Source organism: Lycium barbarum, chromosome 6 (genome assembly GCF_019175385.1).
Source record: "Lycium barbarum isolate Lr01 chromosome 6, ASM1917538v2, whole genome shotgun sequence".
NCBI classification, from domain to species: domain Eukaryota; kingdom Viridiplantae; phylum Streptophyta; class Magnoliopsida; order Solanales; family Solanaceae; genus Lycium; species Lycium barbarum.
This window is the reverse complement of record NC_083342.1, coordinates 87,694,042-87,708,508: the sequence shown is the minus strand read 5'-3', so window position 1 is coordinate 87,708,508 and position 14,467 is coordinate 87,694,042. Positions and strand designations below refer to the sequence as shown.

At 35.9% G+C, this 14,467-nt stretch overlaps 3 protein-coding genes across 7 annotated transcripts; all 3 read right to left on the bottom strand.

Annotated features, from left to right (window-relative positions):
- Positions 1 to 233: 233 nt before the first annotated feature.
- Positions 234 to 13,810, bottom strand: LOC132644625 (uncharacterized). 5 transcript variants are annotated; one of them, XM_060361223.1, is made up of 6 exons: positions 13,566 to 13,810; positions 5,107 to 6,312; positions 4,172 to 4,258; positions 3,969 to 4,085; positions 3,467 to 3,863; positions 234 to 531 (listed from the first exon to the last, which is right to left on the bottom strand). In XM_060361223.1, the coding sequence occupies exons 2-6, from the start codon at positions 5,182 to 5,184 to the stop codon at positions 479 to 481; spliced, it is 732 nt and encodes a 243-aa protein (XP_060217206.1). In that variant the 5' UTR covers positions 5,185 to 6,312; positions 13,566 to 13,810; the 3' UTR covers positions 234 to 478. The 5 variants fall into 5 exon arrangements, with proteins under 5 accessions (XP_060217206.1, XP_060217209.1, XP_060217208.1 ...); XM_060361226.1 differs by having other exon boundaries at positions 3,969 to 4,073; XM_060361225.1 differs by lacking the exon at positions 13,566 to 13,810 and adding an exon at positions 12,412 to 12,640.
- LOC132599785 (uncharacterized) lies at positions 6,917 to 7,952 on the bottom strand. The gene is made up of 2 exons (XM_060312998.1): positions 7,610 to 7,952; positions 6,917 to 7,488 (listed from the first exon to the last, which is right to left on the bottom strand). Exons 1-2 carry the CDS (start codon positions 7,945 to 7,947, stop codon positions 7,026 to 7,028), a joined length of 801 nt encoding a protein of 266 aa, XP_060168981.1. The 5' UTR covers positions 7,948 to 7,952; the 3' UTR covers positions 6,917 to 7,025.
- Positions 9,004 to 10,164, bottom strand: LOC132644159 (uncharacterized). Its single transcript, XM_060360737.1, has one exon. It carries the CDS (start codon positions 10,162 to 10,164, stop codon positions 9,004 to 9,006), a length of 1,161 nt encoding a protein of 386 aa, XP_060216720.1.
- Positions 13,811 to 14,467: the final 657 nt, after the last annotated feature.

Genomic DNA, 14,467 nt, shown 5'->3' with positions numbered 1-14,467 from the left:
ACAGTTTCGTAGAGGTTATTGCAACATGCTTTTTCCTTTATTGCAACGGTTTTTGTCTATTGCAACGACCTTTTTTTGGTACAAAAATCCTGTGCAATTATTTGGAAAATCCTATTGCAACGGTTCTCATGACCTATTGCAACGGTTTATCTGAAATAGTGGCCCTGGTTATATATATATATATATATATATATATATATATATATATATATATACACGCATTACAAATTCAATAAATCAGAAAGCACAATTTTTCATAATCCAAAATATCCAACATTCATCATAATCCAAAATGTCCAACATTAATTCATAGTCCAAAATATATATCCAACATTCCTAATCCAACATACCCGTAAAAGCAAAATGTTCAACCCAAAATGCATAGTTAAGTTTTACATTTCAAGATTTAGGATAAGTTTCAACATGTTCGATAGCAAAAAGATTCTTAGAACATGTACAAGCTTCATAAAAGATCTTCTCAAGTAAGATCAACGTGTTCATTGTCTCCTTCCCTTTCTTCATTTTCGACACCTACAAAAGAGAATGAATAATGTCACTACCCTTCAAACGCACACACACATAATACAAAGATACAACTTATTATAAACGGATACCAATTTTATACTACAATTTAAATACAGAAAAAATCAATATCAACCAAAACGGAGAAAGAGAGACAAGTCGTACAATATGCTTAAAATTACACAAACAACTCGAGGAATTAAAAAATTATACGAAGACCTTCACTGATACATTTTGAAAATAATCAGGCTAACTGGTCTAGTTTTTCACATCAGAAATGCAGTGAGTTGATGATGACTACAGTATGTGATGACACCTGCATCATGTTTTTGAGGGAATTCTGGTGGATGTTGTTTTCTAATAATGAAAGGATGGAGCAAATTTTGATGCTGGTTATTGGTATAAAGGAAGTGAGTAGATGGAAAAATAAGGAAATCAGAAATATTGGTGATTCAGGTATGGTACAGGCAGGGACATGGTTCGGGTCTGCAGTGACTAACTTGTATACTATACTCATGATCCTAGTCTAATGGGATATGAAGAGGTACATCATAGTATGCTACTTAATTAGTTGCACAAAGGCTGGACAGCCTGTGCAAATAAGGTGGTTGTTGATGGATGGCTGCTGTGATGGTATCAGAAGCGTGTATAACTTTGTATTATTGCTATTGCACCGCAAGAGGTCCGGACAAAAATGCAAGATATACCAGAGACAACATACAAGGACACAAGACAAGGCCATGCATGCAAGACTCCTACTGGTTTTTTCAAAGAAAGACTGCAGCAACCGGTAGCAGTTCAGCACTATTGCTGGTTTTTTGCATTGCTGCATATTTGTGCACCAAAGGGACCAGACTTGGGACACATGCAAAATTTCAGCAGGTGCAGCAGATTAACAGCAAAATTGCACTTCAAAGAAACAATTTTCTTAGCAAGATTGGTCAAAAACTGGTTTATTATTCAGAATAGTAGGCTGGACAGCTTGTGCAAATAAGGTGGTTGTTGATGGATGGCTGCTGTGATGGTATCAGAAGCATGTATAACTTTGTATTATTGGTATTGCACCTCAATAGGTCCGGACAACAATGCAAGATATACCAGAGACAACATACAAGGACACAAGACAAGGCCATACATTCAAGATTCCTGCTAGTTTTTCCAAAGAAAGACTGCAGCAACTGGTAGCAGTTCAGCCCTATTGCTGGTTTTTTGCATTGCTGCCAATTTGTGCACCAAAGGGACCAGACTTGGGACACATACAAAATTTCAGCAGGTCCAGCACATTAACAGAAAAATTGCAATTCAAAGAAACAATTTTCTTAGCAAGATTGGTCAAAAACTAGCTTATTATTTAGAACAGTTGATGTAATTCTATTTCCACCACCTACTGGAATGTATGGATTTCTATAGTTAGACAAGTTCACTTTATCATTCTAATTAGGCTAGATCTGTTTCCTCCAGTAATTTAGCATTTTTGACAGAAAAGATCTGTTATTTTTTTCCTTTTTTTTTCAATATAACCCTTAAGCCCCAGGTTTTAAATATTTGTATGGAAAAGTGGAATTTTGAACCCAAGACCTTAATGACTTTGATAAAATGGAGCAAATAGCTTATCTGAGCTAAGTTTGCATCATAAACTAAGGTGGTAAAGTGAAGCCTATGCTAGAAATTAGCCAACCTTAATCAAGTCATAAGACTGTCATCTTATTCTAGAAATGTTCGGCAAATAAGATGAACTAGGATTTATCACCAGAAAAGATGTTTCTATTAAACCAAGCATGATAGATTTACCATGTCCACTTAAAAAAAGAGGTTCTGTTGGTTGAGATGTGATGTTATAAAAGCTAGAATAAATTAGTTTAATTCAAGTTAAAATATGGCAAACAAGTTGCAGCAAGTTAAAGACTAGTAATGTTCTTTGCAGGATTATCCCCAGCTTTTAGCTTTAAGAATTTGCTACCCTATACTCTATAAGGCACAAATACAACATGCTAAGGGGTGACTTACCAAGGGTTTGGTGGAGGAAAATGACCTGCAGCAATGCTGGTTATCCTAGATGGGTATTTGTGCTCTATCTCATAATCCAAGGCAAGCTTTATACTAGTGATAGATTGCTAAAGTGAGGCATGATCAATGACCAAACATGTCTAATGTGTGAAGCTACTGAGGAATCCATTCAACATTTTTTTTTTAATGTCCTATCTCTTCTTATATCTGGTGCAAAATTCTTAAATTGCAAGGTTATACTAGACATGCAATGAGATGGCATGATGAACTACAATGTGCTGTGAACTTTACTACAAACAAAAGCTCTAAGGCAAAGATATATAGGATGGCAATGGCTGCCACTGTCCCCTACATATGGGAAAACAGAAACAACAAAGTCTTTTAGAATTCTTGGTGACCAAGTTGTGAGGATAATTATCTAGGATGTTTTATGTCGAGTAAATACCTTTCCTAGGCTGGCTAGAATGATGGTCACTCTCAATTTTTATCCTTAGCTTCCTACACAGTATAGGTGTTATATGTTGGTAGTGTTTGATTCGAAAGGTAGTAGTTGTTTGCTGGTGTTTAGTTGAGGCTAAAACTGGGGCTGTCCAGTTCTAGAGGGTCTAGTTTGTTTGTAAATATTATCCATGGTAATAAAATGTTTTACTTACCCCCAAAAAAAAAAAGACTTGCTACCCTTTTTCAGTTTGCCTTTCAACAATCCAAACACATACAAACTCATGAATTGAACAAGAAAAAACTTAACAGTAAAAGACATATAGAGAAATACAAATAATCATCCAAGCAAACTTTGATTCCTTTTTCTTTTCAGGAAAAAGTCTACTTTTCAGTAATGTCAGCAAGAAAAAATCAGCTAGCATAAGAAAATCAAAAAAACAAGCAAGCATAAGATTTCACTAAGTTTAGGCAAGAAAGAGATCAGAATAAGTCTGACCTTGATTGTTACCAGGTGTAGAGGAAGCTTCTCCGGGTGAGCGAACACTGAACCTTAACATATTAGGATCAAGTCGGAATTCTGGATTTAGCTGCTGAATTTTTGCAATGACTTTCATTGTAATATCTTGTTCCATGGTATCCTTTTGCGTGTTGAATTTTTCCTGCATTCTTTGTTGCATCCTCTCTTCTATCTCCTCCATTTTTTTCTCCATTTCATCAGTAACATTTGAAGAGAGTCCAGTATCCGCCGCTTTCTGTTTCAAGAGAGTCTTGGTAACCCCACGTCCATACAATCTTACTCGACCTGGATGATCAGGTCCCATTACTGATACATATGTGTCAACTGATTGACTGCCATCTTCACTTTCTTGAGTTTCTATTCTCTCCATTTCAACCTACAAATCAGATTGAAGAGAAGGGGGCTCAAGTAAATAAAACTAATCCAATATTTAAGAACAATCAAATGATATCGATAAACCTTTAAATAGAACATTTCGTACTATTTTGCTAGCCGTATCTTCATATGAGTCCTTGTATACTCGGCCTGGTTTCCTTCTTCTAGTAGCCACAAAAAACTCCTTACTAGACAAAGCTTCAGGATTTTCCTTCTTTTTTTTCTAGTTAGATAAAAGATAGCATAAAAATCTTCCCAAGTAAAGTCAACAAGTTCATAGTAAATGAACAATCCAAGAAAACACCAAACCTCGCGGATTATAGCAAAACTTGTTTTGCCAACAGTGTGTGGATACCTCAACTTTTTTCGATTCTCTGTATTTTTTCTGGACATGTCCTGCAAAAATATGAGTTAGTGAAATAATAGAAGCCAAAAGTTATATAGATGAAGGGCATAAATTGAATATCTGAAGGTTGCTACTGGTTGCTAGTTACTGCGAAGACATGTTGTTTGTACCATCGAATGTATATAGGAGATGATAAGGGATTTTCAGCTACTGTGATCCAGTACTCGTCTCATTCAAGATTTTTGCCTAATGTATCACTTTCTAGTTTCTAAAGACTTCATGAGTAGGTGAAAATACGTCGAATCACGAAAAAAGGGAACGTTAAAGCAGCAGATTATGAGTGCCTTACATTTAGACGACCAAAATAAAAGTAAGGCATGAAAAGGAAAGACAAGGTGGAAGGAGTTTGTCACCAATACTTAAATATGAAACAAAATAAACAAATAAAGAACCAAAAAGAGAAATATAGATGATGTTATCATTTAGCTTATGTGGCCATTACAACCAAAATCACAAAAATTCCCCATGAAACAGCAATGTAATTCCCATTTTCAACAAATCAACAAACTGCTATAACCCCATATATCTAATGAGAATTAATACACTAAGATGGCATACTCAATATTTTTTCAAGGAGACACCTGCTACTCTCAACAACTTATCGAAACAGCTGAAAGTTGTCATAACATATCTTCACATCATCCACAAGCTATGCGCGATTCCTTTTGTGTATAACTTTACATAATTATATCAACGGTAAGATCTATAGATGATGTTATCATTTAGCTTATGTGGCCATTACAACAAAAATCACAAAAAAAAAAAAATCAGATATCTTTTGCTTTTGAATAAGGCACTAATTTAAAGAAAAGAAAGTTGTCTATGATTTATATCTTACTTGAGCCGCATCGGAGTTCCAATATTCGAGGAGAGCCTTAAATTGAGATTCTGAAACTTCTTTAGGCCTTTTTGCCATTCGAATTTCGTCATTGGCATAGCGATAGTAGCGTTTCTTCTTCAACCCATTCTTATACTTTCTCCAAGCAAGTTGAATTGTTCGCAAAGCCCATTATTTCGCAACTTTAGGAATGTCATATTTCTCCTACAATTTGGTGCAATTGGGTTAGTGCAAAATATCTGAAATATTTTCAAGTAAAAATTGGAACATTGAGAAATTCAAAGCATGGTATAGTTCCACATATCATCATGTGTCTTCAATTTCTTCCATTTAAACACATTCAGAGGACAGAAGGTCCCATTCCTTGCCAATGTGCCGAGGAAGCTACCCAACTCTTTCACAATTGCTTCAGTAGGACCAATGGGTTGGTGCAACTCGTTTAGCACGATCAGTTTGCGCTCACTCCGTCCATGTACACTTTGCATTTGTGTTCCACCTCTTTTTCTTTTTTGAGTGGAAGGGCCTGTAATAATATGAACCAAACAGTTTATAGTTATGCAGACAATTGGTCCGGACCTATTTCAAATTTAGTAATTTTAGAACATGAGCCTGCTTGCTTATGAACTATTTTTAGTAAGATAAAAATTAATTCTAAAACTAAATCCAGACAATACAACTATCAGATTTTATAAGCTAAAGACTAATTCTAATTTCAAGTGCATGTAGTTTAAATCTGTAAAATCTTGCCTCCTTCGCCAGATTGGTCATTTGCTTCAAGATTAGTAGAATCATGTGGATCTTGTTGGATTTGTTCATTAACTGCTTGTAATGCAGGAATGCTGGAAAGTTGTAAGGTTTGTTGCACTTGTTCTTGTGCTTCTCGTGATTCAGGAGTGGTGGAATCCAACAAGACTTGCTCATGTACTGTTTGTGCTGCAAGACAAGTAGAATCGGGACACACTTGCTGCACTTGTTCCACTTCAGATCCAGCTGGAATGTAGTTTGAGTTCTGCTTGTGCTTGTAATGCTTATCATTTGACTTATTAACATAAGGTTCTGGAATGTATTTTGAGTTTTGCTTGTGCTTGTGATTCAAAACTCTTTGGCTTAGCAAAGATGAAACTGATCCAGGTGGAATGAAGTTTGAGTTCTTAACTCTCTTGCTTTTTCTTAAACTCCCATCTTGATTCATGATTACTCAAGTCTCTGCAAGTTTTAGAATATGAAATATAAAATTGGTTAGCAGAATGTCAGTGCTGTAAACGAAATCAATCAGAATGGCAGTAGGATTATATTATCTAGTACTATTGTGACACAAACTAGGACTATGAACTCGAGTTCTACTATAAGTAGGCAGGGCATTAATCTAAGTAGAAATAGATAAAAGTTCACACAAAATAGGCAAATTAACAGTCAAACAGAAATATGATTTGCTTGCATTAAGAAGGGATATTCTTGTAGAAATTCAAGAAAAGATCATAAAATATGTATGAAAAAAGGCATTTATCAGACGCTCAAAATAAAAAATGAAACAATGATGAGCATATATAAAAAGAGTTCAGAACTTTATTGTCTAATCATTTTTCTCCATGGAATCCCAATCAGCATCATCGAACTCATCCTCCTCTTCCGATGTTTCCATAATTGTATCTTCTGAATGTTGTGCATTAGATGGAATATCAACGACATCAGCGGGCACATCTTCTCTTGACCATCTAACGTCACCGTCATCTAATCTAGTTGAGGGACCAGTGTCATCATTAGGCTCCCTCCAAAATGTGTATCCTATATTAGGACAATTCTCTTTCTCTAGATCATACAAATCAACAGGGACTTTATTCCTTGCATAATAAACATCTTTCTCAACTGGATCCGCCACATAAAAAACTTGATGAACTTGTGATGCCAACACAAAAGGATCATCTTTTACTGCATAACTTATTGAAGTATACCCGAGTTAACCCATATTCATCTACTTCATTATGAAACCAATCACATCTAAACAGTACAACACTAAAATGGCCATAATAATCAATCTCAATGATATCTTGAATAACTCCATAATAAATAACCTCTCCATCTATGGGATTTTGGTCCGTAGAACTAGCAAAACTATCTGTTGTTGCTGCTAGCGTCACTCCACTATTTTGAGTCTTTCGTGGGGCATCCCGACTTTTTGTATGAAATCGGTATCCATTAATGAAATATGCAGTGTATCTCTTGCCCACCACATTAGGCATTCTAGATAGCCATATTAGATAATCGGGTACTTCAACATTTTTAACTTTCTCTTCAAACCAACTGCTGAATTCCCGACTATGATTCCTTGCTCTTGCCCATGCGTTTGATCTAGTATGATTACTCATTACATTCTTATGTTCCCTGCAATCATGAATATTTGAAATTTAATATTTAGGACTTTATAAATTGAGCTTAACAGGCGTTATCATAACGAAATAAATGAAGTTTAAAATATAAGTAATTGTTATGTATTTGATCTTACTCGATAAACTTTTCAACTTGTTCATCTCCAGTGTTGAATAAAGCATATCGATGTGCCTCATAACGTAACTGTGGATCCATCATAAAAGTCGAATCCTTTTTCTTCTCAATTCCAATTGGATGGCCTATCTTAGGGAATATAGGTGACAAATTCTGAGCACATTCATCATCCTCAGTCTCGTACCTACTGAATCTTGTCTTCACACCATCGCGTAGGTATCTTGAACAAAAGGTCAAGCACTCTTCAGCCAAAAAACCCTCTGCTATTGATGTTTCTGCACAAGATCGATTACGAACGAACGTCTTCAACTTACATAGGCGCCTCTCATTGGGATACATCCAGCGAAGATGAGTCGGACCCCCAAGCTTAATTTCATTCACTAAATGAATAGGTAAATGTGGCATTATATCAAAAAATGCTGGATGAAAAATCCTTTCCAGGTCACATATTATTTCAACAATTTCAGAATCCAATTTCTCAAGATCTCTTCTACTTATAACCTTACTACATATAGCTCTAAAGAAATTTCCCAATCTAATCAAGGTTAATGAAACAATCTTGGGCAGCACTTTTCTAACGGCAACCTGGAGCAGGTAATGCATTATAAAATGAGCATCATGACTCTTGTACCCTGATATTTTCATCTCCTTCACTTGCACACGATGTGATATATTAGAAGCACACCCTTTTGGTAATTTGGCATTTTTCAAGACGGTGCAAAACAACCTTTTCTGTTCGGGCTTCATGGAGAAACAAGCTTGAGCCAAACTTACATTTCCATCATTATCTTCTATTGGTTGTAGCTCCTTTCGTATCCCCATTTCTTGTAAGTCATAGCGAGAATTTACATGATCCTTTGACTTTCCATCTATCTCCAGTAAAGTCCCAAGCAAACTGTCACATATATTCTTTTCTATGTGCATCACATCAAGATTGTGCCTCAATTTGTTATGTGCCTAATATGGCAATTAAAAAAAAAATAGATCTTTTTTTCCACGGACCCTTATTATCTCGAGGCTTTTTTTTTTGCCCTTTCCAAACACATTGTTGAATTCATGAAGCTCTTCAAGCACTTCTATACCCGACAAAGGTGTAGGTGCAGGTCTATGCTCCTCCTTACCATCAAACGACTTCTTATCTTTTCGCAATGGATGATCAGAAGGCAAAAATCTACGATGACCCAAGTAACACATCTTACGACTATGTTTGAGATATTGAGAGCATGTGTCATAATTACAAGTGGGGCATGCCAATTTTCCCTTGGTGCTCCATCCTGAAAGTATTGCTAATGCTGGAAAATCACTAACTGTCCACAATAAGGCTGCACGCATTCGGAATGTTTGGTCGGTTTCAGCATCATATGTTTCTATCCCAGGTTCCCATAGTTCCTTCAATTATGCAATTAGTGGTTGTAGATACACATCTATATCATTTCCTGGAGATGATGGACCTGGAATGATCATTGACAACATAATATACTCCGGCTTCATGCAAATCCATGGTGATAAATTATAGTTCATCAACATAACAGGCCACGAGCTATGAGAAATACTCATGGTTCTAAATGGGTTGAAACCATCACTTGACAGACCCAATCTAACATTACGAGGATCTCGAGAGAAGTCTGGGTACAAACGATCAAAATCCTTCCATGCTTCCCCATCAGCAGGATGCCTTAAATTTCCATCATTGGGTCGTTCATTAGCGTGCCATCTCATTGCAACAGCTGTTTCAGAACACATGAATATCCTCTGCAGCCTAGGATTTAAGGGGAAGTACCTTAAAACCTTCGCAGGAATTTTAGAGCGTGAATTAGTCGAGGCATCACCAACACTCTTCCATCTAGAAGTTCCACAGACAGAGCAGTTATCTGCTTTCTCATTGTCCTTCCAAAATAACATGCAGTCGTTAGGGCATGCATGTATTTTTTCGTAATGAAGACCCAAATCTTTAATCACTTGTTTAGCCTTATTGAAAGACTCTGGTATCTGAGCAAAGGGAAATGCCTCTCTTATCAAATCTAACAAGTCTGAGAATGCTACATTACTCAAACCATGTAATGATTTAAATAAGTACAACCGAATGGTGAAACTCAATTTATTAAAATTTTCACAACCCGGATATAACTCTTGTTTCCCTTCCTCCAATAATTTAAAAAAATTCTTTGCATCTGCAGATAAACCGTGTCGCGCTACTTCTTCATGCCCTGACTCACCCTCTACATTTCTAAATGTATCATGAAGTAGTCCATCAATGTCATCACGCAAGTTAGAACCTTCATCGTCATTTATTGGATGCGGTGTATTTCTCGATGAAACCCCTTCTCCATGAAAAACCCATTTGGTATAATTATCAACAAAACCATGAACAACCAAGTGATCCTCCACCACATTTCTGTAATGCCAATAGCGATTCATGCACTTCTTGCAAGGACATAATATCTCATTTCCTTGAGAAGCTCGTTCAAATGCCTTATCAAGAAAATAATTCACTCCATCAACATACTCTTCTGTCCATCTTAGGTGACTCATCCAACTTTTATCTCCATTATCCATTTAATCCTACATATCACAAGCAAATCACCAAAATTAAGATTCATGCTAAACTTAGAAACTGAAGTCAAGATCACCAGATCCCTTTAGCAACAAGTAATAAAAAATAAAGATAAAATTCTAGACACGTTCAGTGAAGTGAGGATTTAGGTAAAGCAAAGCTTTGAACATAGATGCACTTAAATCAAGTCAAGGAAATTGGGGTGGTACAGATCTGAAAAGGTCCAGTTCTGTAGTATAAATTAAACTTCCTAACTAGGTGTTCCTTGTTCACAATCTTTCTCCACAGAAGTACAAAATCTGAGTTTTTTATGTGGAAGAGTATTTCTTTTTACTCACTGGAAATGCCACTTTTTGATAAAGTGATACCATTTAATCTCGCAAGTTTTACGCGGGTTGGCTACCACCACCCTCCTCCTTTATTCGGGTTATTTACTAGCACAATATAAGCAAGCTCACACTGACATAACCATTATAGCTAACCATTTTGTTATAGTAACACTCAAGCCTTAAAAAAAGAAACAGTAAATAGCTAAATGAACTTATTATTCTTGTTACAACTCTAATATAGCAGCATTTTAGCCTACCAGTCCACTAGTTAACTTCACAAAGTCCAGCTCAAATAAGCAACTTCTTATATAAAAGTAATGATACTTACAAGTTCCTATCGACCACACAAAATCTTGAGTTTAGCAGTTTATAAAATTACAGTAAAAAAAACTGAAACAGATAAGCAAAAAATTAAACCTTAAATTGGTCTTAATTGGAAATCATGCAGATTGGAAATTCAGAGGATTGAAACACTTGGATGCTGCACTATGCTACTTAATCTGGCTAAATGAGTTGCTGCTATTTGCAGCAGCTTATGATGAAAAGATACAGTGGAATGCAGTGATCCATTGCTATCTCCATACTCAAATTCTTTGGGAGAAGAGTAGGAGGGTAGCTGTTATTTTTAAGCAGGTTTTCTTCTTTGCAGGTGAAGTATTGATTGAAGGAAAAAACTTTGCAAGAATTTACACAGATTCAGGAAATGATATAGAGTACAGAGTCGGCACAAAAATAAACAACTGTAGTCTGCAGATTAACAATGTGACTGGTTTTACTGGTTTTTTAATTTGCAGATATGCAGGTTCATCAAAAATGCAGCTAGTGTTGGTTTGTATTGGTATTGATAGCAAAATGCAGAGCTCACAGAAGCTGCAGGTGTTGTTGGTAATACAAGTCACAAAACACCAACTTTGGTTTGCACAGTCTGAAGTGGGGTTGCTGTTACTAGTTAGATAGACAGTATGGTCATACAGGATCTATGTATTGACTCTTCTTCAGTGTGTGGTATTAGCATTATATGCTCATCCTGCTGAAGAATTGACTATATGTGGAAATGGTATTGGCTTTAGGGAGTATGCAGTAGTTGAAAATTTGCACTGGTGCTAGTTTCCTCCAGAAATTTCATTGAAGCAAAAGAGCTACATTATAGTTAAGTTGTGCAGGATTCAAATGGTTGTTGTTTTTCATGTGGAATATGGATACATGACTTTTGCATGGAAACAACAAAGAAATTATGCAGAGTCACACAATGAGAGGCAATCCTGGAAGTGTAGCAAGTTGCAGCTTCTAACAGTCTCCTCGTATTGTTGCTGGTTTTATACAACACATCAGTCAAGCAAAAGAATTACACTAAGATACTGAGTAATTTCTTGAGAGGATAGTTGGTCAAGTTGTGCATCAAGGGGCCAAGCTTGGGAAACAATTTGATTGACACAAGTACTGATGGAATGCAGTGCAATAGCAGTATGAGTTACTGCAGTTTTACACCTGGTGTGACCAATAAGATGAGCAGCAGGACACAACATTGCATGCAGAATTCTATCATTAACTCATTTTATCAAGTTTTTGTTTTTTTACCACATACATAGTTTAGGCTTTTGTAGCACCAACTCAAGACATCATCAAGTCCTAAATTGGAACACTCTAACCTTAGACATAGCATTAACTTCAGGAAATTAGTAATAACCATGATTTAGCTATTCGAAAATAGTAAAGCTCACACATTTCACTAGATATTTACTAAATTGAAGTAGTTCCATCCATTTCTTATCTACTTTAAATGATATAATAGGAAAATAAGCAACCAGATATTGTAAAAATATTGAGACAAAAACTCAATAATTTGAACAAACCAAAATCACAATTTTAATGAAAACGAAGAAAAAGATGAAGGGACATGAAGAAATCAAAAGCCCTTACCTCACACTAGCGATTCACGGGCTCTGCGATGTCAAACTAGTCGTCTACGAAGTGACCAAAGTGTCGTAGAAGAACACTTGGGATTCTGGGAGAACAGTCAACACCCTTAAAGAAAAAACTGTGCTCTGCGATGTCGAACCAGTCGTTTACGACGTGATAAAGTGTCGTTGAAGAACACTTGGGACTCTGGGAGAACAATCAAAATCCTTAAAGAAAAAACTTTCTTTTTCCTGTTAGCCAAGACCATTGAATTCTTTTCACATCATCAACAACAAACCAATAGGTCAAGCAATTATATGACAATATGTAGGCTTATTTGCATGTGGCAGGTGGCTTATTTCAAATTTTAGGATCTAGAATAGCAATAAAATACACTATATGAACCTTTTTTATTTGGACCAGAACACAATATTGCATAAACGTTTCTCCTTTGTCTTCCACTTCCCTGTACCTAAGGAGATTTCTTCATTTACTATTTGACTTAATGCCTTCTCCTTTGAATTTAATCACATGAATATTGTTCCAAAAATACATTATTCTACTAACTGAAACCAATAAAATTTTCCTCTGTAACTACATTTACGAAGCAGAGCAGCAATAATCTGGCTTTTTGACTGTATCTTTTCAGCCATTCAAAAACACCATGTCGAGAAAAAGATAAACATTCTATACTTTATAGCCACTTCCATGGTAATTTTTAGTCACTCAAGATATGGTCGATTAAAGTTATACAAAAAATTACAAGAAGAAACAAGTTTAGATCCAACATCAGGTCCAGAGAAAACAATTTCACCACACTATATGAAATCGCCACTATAAAATGAACCCAACAAGAGTGAAATTGCAGAGAAAGTAAAGGGAAAAAAGGCAAATCTCAGCTTTTTCTTTTGACAACAAAAATAGGGAAGAAAAGTGATATTGTAGAACCAAGCAAAGCAAAGACCCAACCAAAAGGCTTAAAATTATTTCAAACCCACTTCGACAAGGACCCAAATTAATTGTTGGCTGAATATCACAAAAGGGGTTCTATTTTTTAGCTTATATACGAGTTTCCTGAACTTAGCTTATATCAAATACACTACCCACACCTCACAGATTAAAGAAAAAATAAGAGATTGAAGAAGAAATTCAAAAATAATCAGCAAAGAACTTACAATTTCTTCAGCTAATGATGTCTCAAATATGTCTTCTTAGATTTCTCAAACAACCACTTCTTCTAACCATTTAGCAGCTTCAACCCTAGAAATTAACTACACTAATATTTTGAAAATTCAGTTGAAAAAGACCAAACAACAATATACAGAGAAGATGAAATGAGGAGTTTTGACGGAGAGGAGTTCTGATGGAGAATCGTTAATGGAGAGGATGTTTTTTGTTTGATACGTTCATCAGATGAAAGAGAAGACATATTAGTTTTGATTTAGCAAATAAATGTAAAAAGAAAAGAAAAGAAATGATTTTGGCAGGTTAAGCAAAAAATAGAGCGGGGAAATTAAAGGGTGGAGGGAATTAAAACCGTTCCAATAGATAAAATATTTCATTTAATAGCTGTCACAGATAACATTAACAGCAACGGTTAACAAATGTGTTGCTATAGGTAAACCTATAGCGACGGTTTTGTACATTGGCAACGGTTTAATTATTAACCTGTACCCGTGTCCCCAAAACCTTTTGGCAACGGTTTTAACCGTTGCAATATAACATCTACAACAACGGTTTAAGAACCGTGGCTAAACAATCTGTTGCCATAGGCTCAATTTCTGGTAGTGTGAAGATATATACAGAGCATTGGTGGACATCGAAGATTCTAAGGCACCTGGTTGTGATGGAATAAACTCTCACTTTTTCAAGAAAGCATGGCCAGTAGTAGGTGAGGAGATTACTCAGGCGATTCTACATTTCTTTGAGACTAATACTATGCATCTGCCCCTAAATTGCACTTCAGTGGCCTTAATCCCAAAAGTAAAGAATCCCTCATCTATAAAAGAGTACAGACCCATATCATGCTGTAATACGGTGTACAAGATTATCTCTAAACTGTTGACTGGGAGGATGC

Excerpts from the sequence above, each read along its gene's own strand:
- LOC132644625 (XM_060361223.1), bottom strand. The coding sequence starts at position 5,184 with ATGGCAAAAAGGCCTAAAGAAGTTTCAGAATCTCAATTTAAGGCTCTC. Across the intron at positions 4,086-4,171 it reads GTTTTGCTATAATCCGCGAG|AAAAAAAAGAAGGAAAATCC; the intron begins GTTTGGTGTTTT and ends TTATCTAACTAG. Across the intron at positions 3,864-3,968 it reads AAGATACGGCTAGCAAAATA|GTTGAAATGGAGAGAATAGA; the intron begins GTACGAAATGTT and ends TCTGATTTGTAG.
- LOC132599785 (XM_060312998.1), bottom strand. The coding sequence starts at position 7,947 with ATGTATCCCAATGAGAGGCGCCTATGTAAGTTGAAGACGTTCGTTCGT. Across the intron at positions 7,489-7,609 it reads CAAGTTGAAAAGTTTATCGA|GGAACATAAGAATGTAATGA; the intron begins GTAAGATCAAAT and ends TCATGATTGCAG.
- LOC132644159 (XM_060360737.1), bottom strand. The coding sequence starts at position 10,164 with ATGGATAATGGAGATAAAAGTTGGATGAGTCACCTAAGATGGACAGAA.